A 14,915-nucleotide genomic window follows, 5' to 3' on the forward strand; every position below is an offset into this window, starting at 1 on the left:
ACAAGCTTCGAATATATATGCTTCGTATGATAAAAGTGCGGTGTAAGGCGAATCGAGCAGCAAATGCTGTTTGCAAACAGTTCCGAAAATAATTGCGCGCTCTTAGTTGAAGCTGCAAGAGGCAAAACTTTTGTCTTCGAATTTTCCTCTCTTAGGATGTCGCCGGACGACCCCAATGCCCCGTCAGAGCTCATTGAGCCACCTGCCATCGAAGAGGATGTGGCAGAGGATGAGACAGCACCTGCCGCCGTGGCCGCAGCTGCGGCCGCTGCCGAAGCCCCAGCCGACCCCTCGGACCCACAGAGCCTGCGCACCAAGATGCAGGGCCAGATTGAGCTCCTCCGGCTGAGCATGGCCCGGCTGGAGGAGACCTTCACACAGAACCCCGGCCAGCAGTCATGCTCCGTCATCCGCCGGCTGCTCGAGCTCTACAGGCACTGCAAGTGAGTTCCGTTTCGTTGGAGTGATGCACTTGACTTCGGTAAACGTGGATCGCCGTGTGGAGGTCGCCTGTGGCCTGTAAATGTTCTAGTGGGTGTTTTAGCAAAGCCTGTGAGAAATATTCACACTCGAATGAATATTTTGAATGTCTTATTTTCACACATGCCTTTTCTTTGTCAGCATCAGCTTTGTATGCGAGAGATGCAGGGTTCAATTCCCAGTGCTACCACCACATACTCACCTGTTTTTACATGGGCCCAGGCTTTCCCTTGGCCTAGTGCTTGGCTTTCTTTTGGGGGGCTGCGAAAAGGATCTTTGACCAAACTGTTTCTTCAGACGGGTGGTCGCTCGATACGCCATCAACCCCATTTTCGCTGTTTTAACATTGTTGCCACACACAAATGCTCCTAATCAACACCTTGAGCAGAAAGGCGTTTACCTCTCGCCAAAGTGTTCCAGTTGCGATTGTGATCCTTTCTTGGGGGGGGGGGGGTTTCACCCCAGAGAAGCCAAGCACCAAGCCGGAAGAAAGTGTGTGCCTGTTGAAGAGACTGCGAGCACCCGATGGCGGCACTGGGAATCGAACCAGTTACCTCTCTTGCATACGCGTCGAACTGCAGGAACAGGGGACCCAACCGGGTGCTGCCCACATTGTTGCTATTGCAGGCACTTTGACCAGCTGCTGGGCACCAACTACTTCCAGCAGCGCAACCTGCACGTGCTGGTGGAGCGCATCCGCCAGCGGGGGCGCATCAACAGCCCCCAGCACGTGTCCGAGCAGATCACCCGGCTTTTCTCGGCCTCCCTGGACGCCGCGTTGCACGACGAGCCCGACATCCCCGAGGAGAATGCCATCAACGAGCAGCTGCAGCAACAGCAGCAACAGGTAGGATCACTCTTCATAGCGGTGATGTAATCACCCTCGGCAGCACTGTTCATTGTGGGCGTGGTCATTCATTGGTGTAGCACATCATAGCTGTAAACGTCCACATTGTTCACTCGGTGACCAAAGAGGACTTTATCTGCCTAATCATGAACCCAAGCTGTAAGGGTCATGTGAGTCGTGGGCTGGTGTCCTTCAGGTCAATTTGGCCAGAAGTTTCACAAAAGTGAGTGCACTCTAGAGAATGCACTCACGACCCATGTATCTGTGTTGTTGTGATCCAGGTGGGCCTGAAAATTGGGTGCCCTCAGGAATGGGTTGCGGGGAGGGTGTTGTCTTGGTTTTCTTCCTGAAGACAGTAAAATTAACAGCGGCTGGTGACTAATGTGGACATCTTCGTGATACTTCTGAGATGGTTTGTGAAAGGGCAACAGTAACATGGTGTACGTGCATGCTTGTGCACAGGTGTGTGTTACCTTCCTTCTTTTCACTCTTTATGCTCTAGTGTGAGGGATGTCCTCTCTAGCACGGTTTTTATGCCGAACAATACCGTATTTACTCGAACGTAACGCGAGTTTTTTCCCGGATTTTTTCTCTTTAAAGTCTACCCTCGCGTTATAATGGAATACCGCACTTCGATTGGCCTAAAGCAGTGCCGTGGTGCAACCATTTCAAAGCAAACATCTTGGTTTCAGTTTCCGCAGTTTTGCGATCTTATGCTGGCAACGTGGGTACCACGGAAGCCAAATCATCATCCATCCAAAGTCAAAGCGTTGTTTTCTGTCATTTTTTTTGTGTGTGTTCATTCAACCTCGCGCTCAACGCATCGTCGCTTGCAGTGTATTGATTCTGTGCACGTGATGGCAACGCGTCGTGCTCAGTGTGACGCTCGTTTTAAGAGAAAAGTGATCCTGTTAGCAGAAAAGCTCGGGAATTCTGCGGCAGCTCGAAGACTTGACCTCAACGAGTCAACCATCCGCAGATGGCGGCTGCAGCGGGAGGGGCTTTTTAAATGTGTGCCCGACTGCAGAGGATTTTGTGAGCCTCGCCACGACCATCACGTCCAGCTGGAGAAAAAAGTGGCGGACTTCGTTATCGAGCAGCACAACTGTCTCATGGAGGTCAGTGTCGAGCTGATCCGTTGGAAAGTTAGGACGTTGCTCGGGAGATGGGACGTTCAGAGCATCTCGTGGGTGGGCCCAAACGTTCATGAAGAGGAATAGATTCTCTCTGCGGCGAACAACATCGATGCGGCAGAAGTTACCGGGAGACTTTGATAGCGAAAAGGAGGACTCCGTTCTTGAGAATTCGGCCTCCAAAAGCGAGGAAGAGGAGTAAACATGTTGGCCACGATGTCTATTAAAGGTATTTTGTTTTGCGTCCCTAATCCTCGCATTACATTCGCGGTTTTATTTTTTCCCGCTGGGCAGCATGTAAAGTCATCCCTCGCGTTACATTTGCAGTTGCGTTACATTCGAGTAAATATGGTACATGTGTTACACAGGCTGCTTCAGCGGCAGTTGGGTAGTGTCTCAACGGCATGAACTGACACTGGGCCCTCATTGGTAGTGCTGTTTAGCTGACATTGATGCCACTTAAATGGATCTGCCTGACGAGATGTCAGTGGACAGGGGTGCCTCTGGTACAAGTCGGCCACTTTTCTCACTGTTTATTCTTTAATCACATGAAAGACTGATGTCCCGGCCTGTAGATGCATAAGCCTGCTTAGCGCTGAAACCAGACGGAGTTCTGTTGGATGTCTCAGCTCTGCGTAGTGTGCAGTTGTGGCTTACACGAGATGTTGCAGTCATGCAGTAATTGCAGTTTGGTAAAGCGAAAGATGAAAATAGGCGTCCTGGTATAGATAAGAATAACAGAATACAGGAGCACGGTACTTTTTGTTTGTGCATGAATAATGTGCAGATGCGACCAATTGCTGTCCAGTTTGGCAGCTATTCCGATGAACTGCCTGCCTGGGAAAGTAAAATGAACTAACTCGTCGAGTTGCGCTGTCATTGCAGACTACTACTCCAGATGGTGCCCAGTCACCACCCCAGCCGGCCAAGGAAGAAGGTGGCCAACATCCGACGGCTCCGCAGCCGCGGAAGCCGACCAGCGTCAGCTGCCGGCTGGAGGGTAGCGGCACCCCACTGGAACCACGCAACATCTGCCAGCAGCTGTGTGCCATTCTCAAGGCCCGGCTGCTGCGTGCCCATGAGGACGTCCAGGTATGGGTGCCGTGGTTGCCTTCTCATTGGCTGAAAGCGGAGCTTGTTCATTTTTTCTCACGTGGCACTCCGAGCATGTGTGCCTCTCGTTGCGCACCCCCTGCCCTACTGCACTCCTACTGCACATGTTAGTGATAGGTGCAAGTGAGCAGTGGCAGCTGCTGACAAGCACACACACCTACCACTTTGCAGGCAGAACTGGAGTCCCGTAAAACCAGATTGCACCTGTGTCAGCTGCATGCGTTTGTTTCCAGCCAGTTTTTTTTTTTTTTGGTAGCAGATGAATTTTTGTGCACTCCCAGGAGGGTGGCACATCTTGTGGAAAAAGGCAGATTGATGAAATACGCTGTACCAGCACCAAGAATAGGATACAGTCAGAGATGTGAGACAAGCGAGTGACATGATTATCGATGCCTAGCATTGATGCCATGTCCTTTTACAGCGAGAGCTGTTAATGACACGGACCTCTGGATCCATGACGTTGGCATAGATGTCTAAGTAGGAAATGCAGACGACTTATGTTGTTGTTGAGGGTGTTGGTTCATTTCAACTCAAGCTACGCAAACACACAGAGCAGTGGGGAGACACTTCGTGTGTCGTCGCTGTTCTGTCCTATATGTCTGCACTGCATGTCTCTAGCATTTGTCACTACTTGTAGTGTGTAGGGAAATGATAGCTGAAGCATTGGAGACAGCGACTGACCGTGGTTATCGGAGCTTGATGTCGGTGGCAGGGACGTCAAGATGCTTAGCCAGGGTCATACTCTTAAAACGGTGGCATGCCTGAAACTCCAGGTCAAAAGGATTGAGGCCGTCACTCATCCGAGGCTTTAGAGCATAGTTTTCTGCATCCAAATCGTACGCACTTTCATGGAAAGCTTCGTCTATGGGTAGAACGAAGTTTACTCGGTGAGCGAACAATGCTACTTCAGCCGTATTTACAAACAAACTGGTCGTTGAGGAACCCTGAAGGTAGCGTTAGTGCTATTTCGAGATTCTCGAGGAAATCGTCGAGCTTTTCGACCGGTGGAAAGGGGGTGGCCATGTACCGTGCACGGGCTGCATCCTTCTGCACTTAATGTCATCATCATCACATGCTAGCTGGTGCTGATTTTCTGCAGTACCAGTTGTGTAATCGCCATTCATTTTTTTTTCTTTCACGAAATCCAGGTTCGCTTTGGCATGACCCCCGCGCAAGTCGAGATTGCAGCCAGCGACGCTGCCTCTGAGGAGCCAGATGTGGATGTTGAGAAACTGGAGGAGTCCCTGGAGGCTGCGGCCAGCGTTGAAGCTGCGGTGAAGGAGTCCGAGGAGAGTATCACGGGAGTCGTCGGTGAAGTCGCTGGGGACCAGGAGACCAAGGGCCAAGGTGCGGCGTTCTGTCTCCCATAATTTGGAATCTTCGGTATTGGTGTTGCGGTCTACTTTTTCTGCGGGTGTTCTTTCTGCGTCATGTGACAGCATTGTGTAGTTGAGGCAGCTGGCACTGATTTGAGGGAACAGCGCATGCACGTGGGGTTTAAGAAGAGGCACTTTGGCACCTCTTGATCAGTGAAATGAAAACCTTTGACTGGCCGGTAACAGTTGCCACATTATTTTAGACAGTAGTGCAGACCAGAAGGGGATGACGATGGAGTGACGGCTATTCTACCACAGCGCCAGTCATGTCATTTGTCCTAGACTTTGTGTCGTCTTTTTATGTTGTTGTTTGAAATACCCTTCTTGCGCCTTGTGTCGACATGGCTTTTTCTTGCCGTGTTCTTTGTCACTTCTGAGTGCACAGTCTCTTATTCTGCTTGGTCCGTACCCAGTGAATTAGTACCCCTTGCATGTTCACACGAAGCTGAGAGGTGTTTTCATGCTAGGGATTGAGATCATGCGTGCCCAGTTCTACTCTGTTAAACCTCAAACTGTTTTGTAACACGACCTTTGAGGTGCTTTCGGATCCCCTAACGTGGCCTTATTGAACAGTTTTTTCTTTAACTGGGGTGGTTTTCTGTACCTCTTCACTTTTTTTTCTCGTTCAGGGGTGTTCTCAATGATGGACTCTGTGCCAGACTGCCACAAGTACAAGCTCTCCATACTGCAGCCTGTCGACCCCAAGCTTTTCTTCAAGGTTGTCAGGAAGGAGGTGAGTTCGTTTTTGAGCCTCAGTTACTCTTTCTTTTTTTTTTCATCTATGAGTCGATGCTTTATTCTTTTCTTTTTCACGCTTGGCTCGCCAGAACTTAGTTTTCTATGCGGCCATGCTGGTTTGTCGCCAGCTTTGGGAGCCTATTTGTGGAGAGCGCTGTTGTAGCCTTGACGTGTGACACAACTGGGGAAGGAGGAATGGGCGGGTGCTGATGTTGTGGCGTTTGTTTGCGCAGATCAAACTCCTCACATCCTCCCTACCCGATGGCATTCACGTCAAGGCCTTTGAGGACCGTATGGTGAGTCCTCCTCTGGTTTTGCTCGCTTAATTTTAATAGTGATGACTCTCGTGTCTGCGTTGAGTTCTCACTGCTAACCTTTCGCCAGAACTTGGTTTTCTATGTGGCTATGCTTCTTTCTTTCTTCTGTGTAAATGTAACCTTTCTTCTGTGTAAATATAAACTTACACCAGGCTAACTGATGTAAATAAATTCTAAATTAAGGTTGAAGTTTTCTAAATGACTGTAGTGTAAGTTGCACTGACGGAAATGAAGAAAAAGTGACAAATCGAACAGCACTGTCGACTCTTGGTTCCCATTGAAGGCCCCACTTAACACTGCTGTGTGCGCAATGCTAGGACACCACTATGCACACTACGTGTGCACTTGTCACGGATATTCATTTGAGAAGCTCGACTTTTCCCATGAGCGGAAGGAGCGTTTTCACAGTTGAAGAGGGTGAAAATGGGGCGAGGCAATTCTCTGATGTGCTTAGTAAATCTTGCCCCCCCCCCCCATACTTTACAAGACATTTGCACTCTTCAGCATTCTGCCAGTTGTGAAAACCAGTGATGGACACTGTTTTCTATGAGCGAAATACGCTGAAAGCTACCACGCTCTGTGATGCGACGTTCTGTGCTATTAGTTTGTCATGGTAGAAACAGTGCGAGCACTGTTTCGTGTCACTGCACTTAGAAGTTGCCACAAATCAGTCATGCGGTGCTTGGCCCTTACTCAAACCTTTGGACGACGGCCCCGTCGATCACTGCAGGACCTGTACTCGGTGCTGATCAAGGGCCCATGCCGGACGCCCTATGAGGACGGCCTGTTCCTGTTCGACTTCCAACTGCCGGCTGAGTACCCACAGTCCCCGCCCCAGTGCCACTATGTGTCCTACTGCAGTGACCGGCTCAACCCCAACCTCTACGAGGGGGGAAAGGTCTGCGTCAGCCTGCTGGGCACCTGGAGTGGAAAGGTGCGGCACCGTGGCTGCTCCTTTGGTAGAATGACATGTTTCCAGGCTGGTCGGTGTGGTTCAACGGTGGGACAGCGATGATATTGAGAAGCAGCCGATGTGTCCTGTCTGCCTGCTTTCATTGGCGCTGTGCCATTGTTCCAGCTGGCCTACCAGACCTACCTCCGGAAGTTCAATTTCATGCCAAAGGATGTGAGGGGCTTATTCGTTCATTGGGCGAATGAACAAGCGTAGCCCACCCTCTTTGAAACTGAATAGAACACAGAAGAATTGTGCTGTCTTGGGAAGGTGAACAGTGACCGTAGGGGTATTATTGAGACAGTATGGAAAGAGAAAGGGTGACACACTGTACCATCGGGGACTGAAACCTTGACTTCAAATACACCTGCTCTGATGTTCTGTAATGAGGCTGTTGCAGTGGCTGTCCAAATGTATGACCCCAAGCATGTTGGCCTAGTGTTGAGTTGCGAGAGCTCAGAAAAACGTGGATGTGAAATGCATCGGCCAGCCTTGCAGTGCCCCCACATGCCAGTGTTCACATTCTTCTGCCCTGCAACTCTGGCACCGCGTTCACCTGCTCTCCCTCTGTCATGGTGTTTGACACTGCAGTGATTTCTGAATTGCAGAGTTGGCACACAAGTGCTCTGTTACCGGTTTGTTTCATACATAACGAGACTTGCACGCATAGAGATGGAGTGAAGGCAAAAACATGGAGGCATCTCTGTCGTGTCCCTAGGTGCCGTCTACGAAAAGGACTCCATTGTCGCCATTTTGATGTGAATGGGAGTGCAGCCTATACAGTCTGAGACACGTGCCCAACACATGCATTTTTCCCGCTAATTTGGCCGGGGGTGGCAACACCTGTATTTTGCATTTTGTTTTTTCGTTTTGGTCTTTCCCAGCTTATTACGGCTCCATTCTTGGTATGCGGGGCCTCCGTCATTAGAATGCAGCGCCCTGTCAATGCAGGTCAACTTCAGTTTGTCCCCCATGTGCCTTTAGCCACACAGCAGTTGCCCTCATGAGCACTACTTGACGCTCAGATGCCCGTGTTGGCAGTGCTTGTTGTGTTGCAGACCACCAAATTTGTTGACTGGGCCAGGTTACAGTACAAATGTTTCAGAGTCAGCGGGGCCTCTCCCGAGTGAACCCTTTTCTACTCCTCTCCCCCGCAGGGCTCGGAAATGTGGTCGGCAGATACCTCAAGCCTCCTGCAGGTGCTAATCTCCATACAGGGTGCGTACTCGGACAGCAGCATGCACTGGGGCTTTGAGCGGTGGTGTTCGACCAGTGGAAGGGAGGAGAGGCTTGAAACGAGGAGGGGTTCAAATGAATCTTAGCGGGGGAGTTTTATCACCCACCACCTGCACTGTTAGCCCATTGTCTTCCCCCGCGCCTGATCTCTTAATCTTTAATTACTCCCCATAAGAGGAACTTGTTTAAGACAGATATTAAGTTAAGATGAACAGTGTGAGATAATTTGGTTGGTTTCCCGGAGGACTAATGGCAGCGGTGTTGTGGCGAGTGTGATGGCTTCTGTGCTGGGCATAAGCACCACGAAGATCAAAGCATTTCGTGCTTTTGTCGTGCTCGCGGCAGTGAGGTATCTTGCAGCTGTTTTTTTTTTTCTTTTTTGTTTCACAGGTCTGATCTTGGTCTCTGAGCCATACTACAACGAGGCTGGCTACGAGCAGCAGAGGGGGTGCCAGCAGGCGTCAGAGAACAGCCGCATGTACAATGAGATGGTTGTGCTCAAGTTGGTGCAGGTAATGTGCACAACCCCCGTTGTGTTACTTTGTTTTGTTGGCTTGTGTAATTAGAACAAGAAAAAGACTTGCAGGGTTCAAGCGTTTTCTCTCGCATGGGTGTCAATTATACTGGCTTCTTCTGCAGGCGTATGCTTCCAACACTAGCCTGTAACTATTTGAGTGGAAGCATTTGCTCTCCTGCTCTGGTTAGGTGATGGTGATTGTAAAGCATACACTTATGAGGTCTACAGTAGTACCTGTGCGTATCAATTTACATGATGCTCATGGGCAAATGAAATGGAAACAGGACTATTAAATTTTGAACATGAAACTATTGCAGTCGAGCCCAGACATGCCGAGCCCGGATATATCGAATTAATGGCTATATCGAACATAAGATTATTCTATTTAAAATTCTGTGTACAAGCATAGGAAAGTCGCACAGTATAACGAACTTCAGTTTCGCCACCCATTTGATATATCGAATGGCGTAAGCATAGGAAAGTCGCGCAGTATACCGAACTTCAGTTTCGCCACCCATTTGATATATCGAATGGCGTAAGCATAGGAAAGTCGCGCAGTATACCGAACTTCAGTTTCACCACCCATTTGATATATCGAATGGCGTAAGCATAGGAAAGTCGCGCAGTATACCGAACTTCAGTTTCGCCACCCATTTGATATATCGAATGGCGTAAGCATAGGAAAGTCGCTCAGTATACCGAACTTCAGTTTCGCCACCCATTTGATATATCGAATGGCGTAAGCATAGGAAAGTCGCGCAGTATACCGAACTTCAGTTTCGCCACCCATTTGATATATCGAATGGCGTAAGCATGGGAAAGTCGTGCAGTATACCGAACTTAGTTTCGCCACCCATTTGATATATCGAATGGCATAAGCATGGGAAAGTCGTGCAGTATACCGAACTTCAGTTTCGCCACCCATTTGATATATCGAATGGCGTAAGCATGGGAAAGTCGTGCAGTATACCAAACTTCAGTTTCGCCACCCATTTGATATATCGAATGGCGTAAGCATGGAAAAGTCGTGCAGTATACCGAACTTCAGTTTCGCCACCCATTTGATACATCGAATGGCATAAGCATAGGAAAGTCGCGCAGTATACCGAACTTCAGTTTCGCCACCCATTTGATGTATCGAATGGCGTAAGCATAAAAAAGTCGCGCAGTATACCGAACTTCAGTTTCGCCACCCATTTGATACATCGAATGGTGTAAGCATAGGAAAGTCGTGCAGTATACCGAACTTCAGTTTCGCCACCCATTTGTTATATCGAATTGCGTAAGCATAGGAAAGTCGCGCAGTATACCGAACTTCAGTTTCGCCACCCATTTGATGTATCGAATGGCGTAAGCATAAAAAAGTCGCGCAGTATACCGAACTTCAGTTTCGCCACCCATTTGATACATCGAATGGCGTAAGCATGGGAAAGTCGTGCAGTATACCGAACTTCAGTTTCGCCACCCATTTGATATATCGAATGGCGTAAGCATAGGAAAGTCGCGCAGTATACCGAACTTCAGTTTCGCCACCCATTTGATACATCGAATGGTGTAAGCATAGGAAAGTCGTGCAGTATACCGAACTTCAGTTTCACCACCCATTTGTTATATCGAATGGCGTAAGCATAGGAAAGTCGCGCAGTATACCGAACTTCAGTTTCGCCACCCATTTGATATATCGAATGGCGTAAGCATAGGAAAGTCGCGCAGTATACCGAACTTCAGTTTCGCCACCCATTTGATGTATCGAATGGTGTAAGCATAAAAAAGTCGTGCAGTATACCGAACTTCAGTTTCGCCACCCATTTGATATATCGAATGGCGTAAGCATGGGAAAGTCGTGCAGTATACCGAACTTCAGTTTCGCCACCCATTTGATATATCGAATGGCGTAAGCATAGGAAAGTCGCGCAGTATACCGAACTTCAGTTTCGCCACCCATTTGATATATCGAATGGCGTAAGCATAGGAAAGTCGCGCAGTATACCGAACTTCAGTTTCGCCACCCATTTGATATATCGAATGGCGTAAGCATAGGAAAGTCGCGCAGTATACCGAACTTCAGTTTCGCCACCCATTTGATATATCGAATGGCGTAAGCATAGGAAAGTCGCTCAGTATACTGAACTTCAGTTTCGCCACCCATTTGATATATCGAATGGCGTAAGCATAGGAAAGTCGCGCAGTATACCGAACTTCAGTTTCGCCACCCATTTGATATATCGAATGGCGTAAGCATGGGAAAGTTGTGCAGTATACCGAACTTCAGTTTCGCCACCCATTTGATATATCGAATGGCGTAAGCATGGGAAAGTCGTGCAGTATACCGAACTTCAGTTTCGCCACCCATTTGATGCATCGAATGGTGTAAGCATGGGAAAGTCGTGCAGTATACCGAACTTCAGTTTCGCCACCCATTTGATATATCGAATGGCGTAAGCATGGGAAAGTCGTGCAGTATACCGAACTTCAGTTTCGCCACCCATTTGATGTATCGAATGGCGTAAGCATAAAAAAGTCGCGCAGTATACCGAACTTCAGTTTCGCCACCCATTTGATATATCGAATGGCGTAAGCATAGGAAAGTCGCGCAGTATACCGAACTTCAGTTTCGCCAGCCATTTGATATATCGAATGGCGTAAGCATAGGAAAGTCTTGCAGTATATCGAACTTCAGTTTCGCCAGCCATCTGATATATCGAATGGCGTACTGCGTTCCTGCAAGTCGCGCTTCTAACAGCGCTCTTTTTAGGTTCTTTAATCACCCTTCTTGTGAGTAGACTTGGTCTGCTGTGCTGCCTTGGGCACCTGCTGACAGCACTGAGAAGCCTCGTGACGAGGTGAACGTGGCATATGTTTGAGGGTGGCCTTCGATCACTTGTGCAGAATTTCCATGTCACATCATTGTAATGCGGTGAATCCAATCCAAGTAAAGTCTAGGAGCAGCCCTCATGTAGTGGCATGCTTTTTTGCCAAAGGCGTTTCGGAAATCAATTGTATAATGAGCGATTATTGTAGCGATAGGTGCATTACGGTAGCATTTCGAGCCTTCAGCGTGGCGGCATGCCACCCTGTGGCTGCGCCACCATGCTGTCACATGGTTGGTCACGTGGTTCACAGTTCATTCTAGCCAGAACAGGGTAAAGAACTAAAAAAAAAACACTGAAACGTAGTACAGTTCAGCTTTGCAGTGACGAAACTGCCACAGAAACTGAATTCCCAAGACAATCTAATATTCTGGCATATCCAGCAAACGTGCAGGTTTTAGAGCACTAGATTTCACGGGACATAGGAACAGCATGCAGATTCTGCAGTGACTGAGCATGAATTTTTTTCGATCCGACCTGAGATATTTCTTACAAACAGGCTGTAATGACGGCAGCGGTGGTGACTATGAAGTCTTGATCTCTCAGTAGTAAACTAATAATGGGCACAGGCCCATTTTTACTAAGAGGAAATTGAGTTTCATTGCTCATTCCATGGAATCTTTGCATGAGTGAAAGAAGTTGAAGTGGCCTCCTTCTTTCACTGAAGTCAACCTCTCTGTTGGTGCCTTGCTTTACAGTCAATGGGACGGATGATCCAGAATTCACCCGAAGTTTTCAAGGACGAGATTGAACAACACTTCAGAGACAACGCAGATAGGTAAGGCATGATACATTGTGATTGTCATGTGCTCTTTTGACTCACCCACTCACTCACTCCAATTGACCTTTACTCACCCGTTTCGAACCGTGCCTTGTGTTAGGTGGTGAACATAAAAGCTGTTGAGTTCAGAGTAGATGTGAAAAGAGCGGAAAATAGATTTGATTTTAAGTGAGTGTCTTAATAATGCTTAACTTAAGAAGTTGAGCTAGTTGGTACGTATTCATGGATTAACCATGAATTAATAATGCTTGCGTGAGGGGGTGTGTTGGCTCATGTGAACTTTCCAGAAACTTGTCATCCAGCTTTTTGTGTGGTCTCTGCCCTTTCTGTGTCTCAGGTTTGTGAATCGGCTCGAGAGCTGGCTCAGGCTGTCCGATGCCTGGCACCAGACCTCGCCAGATTCCGCAGCCACTCCAGAAACTCTAAAAGCTTTCGCTGAAAAAGGTCAGTGGCCCATAGGACTATTGAAACTTCTTGCTGATGTGCACAGCTGATGTTGGCCTTCTCAAAACTGTGGAGCCCATTCGGTTTGCTTCCAAGGTGTGTAGTGAGCCATAAAGTCATGTATTGAAGTCCTGCAGTTGGAGTGCTTGCAATGCATAATGAGCCGCACAGTGTTCCATGGATTGGCCCTGCCAACTCAGTGGCATTGCAACAGTCTAAATCTGTTTGTTTAATTAAGACTTGCAGGGTAGAAAAAAGTCTTGAAATTTGGGGGCACATGAAAGTTTTATGGAGGGATTTTTAAAAGTTTGCCCTTTTTTATTAATTTGTTCTTGCACGCTGTAGCTCTGAAATCAAAATTGGGTGTAGTCAGATGCAGGCTTGCTCAGTTCACCTATATAGTTTCACTCACAACTGTTAACTTCGGTGGTTGTCTAGTTGCGTTTGGCCCCATGTTAGTTTCTTTTCAGGAAAGGGTCATTGTAACTACTGAATGGATTGTAAATTGAATATTTTTTACTATTTGGCACTGTGTTAACAGTATGAAAACATTTGATCTCTTTCTTCATAGACTCGCCTTTAAAAAAAAGCCGCTTAAGACACTGTTTCTCATGCCCTTTGTTTACAACAAACTTTCGCAGCGACCATGACTCATGGTGACTCTGCAAAACTATTGTCCTGGAGAATTCGCAAGGCATTCTTGAGGCAAGATAGAGAAGAAAAAAGGAATTTAAAAAACACTTCCGCACGAGAAAACGCACCTCGAAGAGAGCTTCCCCACATCTTTAGCTCACGCCAACAAGTTAGCTTCCCCACCCATTTGTGCAAAGGTGCAGGCTAGTTTATTGGTGCAGATGGGGAAGGCGGGACTTGGCACCAGCCTGCGCATGGCGCAGCGAACTGACATGCCCAAACGTTTACGCCGTGCACGCATCACGTGTCGGGTGACGGCTGCGTCGGATGAAGAGGTGCATAGCCGCAGAGTTGCCGAATTTTAAGCTGACGCGCTATTACAGCACGGGTTTTCGCTGCATAGAGACGTGACGCAGCCACATACCAGCCCCAAGTATGTCACGTGCTGCGAACGGAAAGACCTTAGAGGCCCACCTGCTCGCATTCTTGGTAACAGCTGTGCCACAGGAGTGGAATAAGAGAGGGAAAAAGTTTGTCATGTGTAGGGGTTGAACACCGCGTCCCTGGAAAGAGGGACGCGGTGCGACAATGGTATTGTAGGATAAGCGGCGTAGTTGTGCTATTTGAGGTACTGCATCTCCTCACGGTCTTCTAGCTAAGCACTGTTTCTTCATTATCATCACCTGCTGAAAGTAGTTAATCAACTAAGTAGCTTAAGCATGTGGGACACTGATGTGAAACCACGCATGGACGTCACGAAAAAGTAGTTCTGGCTACCGTGACGACTGAGCAGCAATTTCAGTTCTAAGTAAGACCACGTGATGCCTCGCCGTCGCGCTCAACCCAGTGCGACAACCTATGGAAAGCATGTCAACCTTGTTCCTAGAAGTTAACTTCCTCTTCCATTTTTGTCTGCCGGCGATCTCATTTAACTTGAGTTTCTCTTTTAATGACATTAGCAATATCTTCTACAAGCACAGCCCCAAGTACTACCATTTGCCAGTCGGTCTCGCGCATCATCTTTTCAAATGGTGATCCCCATTGCACCGATGCTTTGTGGAAAAGCCGTTCTGACGGCTGACTGCCAACTGCCTCTGGATTTTTATGAATGTCGCACGTTCCAACGTTCCGATAGCCACTAAGCATGTTATGTGATCAGAATTGGTGAAGTTTTGGACATACTTGCCGGGAAATCATGTCATCCTGGAAGGCATTAACCGGAAGACAAACTGTGCAGCTCTAGGGGACATTTCACTTGCACAAGAGTTTGATTGTATGAATCGGGAACTTGTGAGCGAGGTTTTACTGTACTAGTAGCTATGAGTTATGTGCAAGGTAGCCAATTTGTGATAAACTGGCTGCCCACATCAGCTACAGTAACTCATAGGAGAGTTCCACTGGAGCAAACTTTTACTGGAGCCTCATGGCTGTTATGTTAGTTGAACTCTGAAACTATGTATCAGTTTTGACAGTGCTTG

General features: G+C 48.0%; 1 protein-coding gene across 4 annotated transcripts in view; it reads left to right on the top strand.

Annotated features, from left to right (window-relative positions):
* The window catches only part of LOC144101430 ((E3-independent) E2 ubiquitin-conjugating enzyme), a 42,276-nt gene that overhangs the window by 23,588 nt on the left and 3,773 nt on the right, over positions 1–14,915 (top strand). For all 4 annotated transcript variants that reach the window (XM_077634596.1, XM_077634595.1, XM_077634598.1 and 1 more), the window contains exons 14-24: positions 156–443; positions 1,108–1,327; positions 3,346–3,552; positions 4,722–4,920; positions 5,579–5,682; positions 5,921–5,983; positions 6,735–6,938; positions 8,114–8,174; positions 8,583–8,704; positions 12,278–12,357; positions 12,698–12,804. In XM_077634596.1, the coding sequence (XP_077490722.1) occupies positions 156–443; positions 1,108–1,327; positions 3,346–3,552; positions 4,722–4,920; positions 5,579–5,682; positions 5,921–5,983; positions 6,735–6,938; positions 8,114–8,174; positions 8,583–8,704; positions 12,278–12,357; positions 12,698–12,804 (1,655 nt within the window). The remainder of the gene's footprint in view (positions 1–155; positions 444–1,107; positions 1,328–3,345; positions 3,553–4,721; positions 4,921–5,578; positions 5,683–5,920; positions 5,984–6,734; positions 6,939–8,113; positions 8,175–8,582; positions 8,705–12,277; positions 12,358–12,697; positions 12,805–14,915) is intronic.

The sequence above is a fragment of the Amblyomma americanum genome, chromosome 8 (assembly GCF_052857255.1).
Source record: "Amblyomma americanum isolate KBUSLIRL-KWMA chromosome 8, ASM5285725v1, whole genome shotgun sequence".
NCBI lineage: Eukaryota > Metazoa > Arthropoda > Arachnida > Ixodida > Ixodidae > Amblyomma > Amblyomma americanum.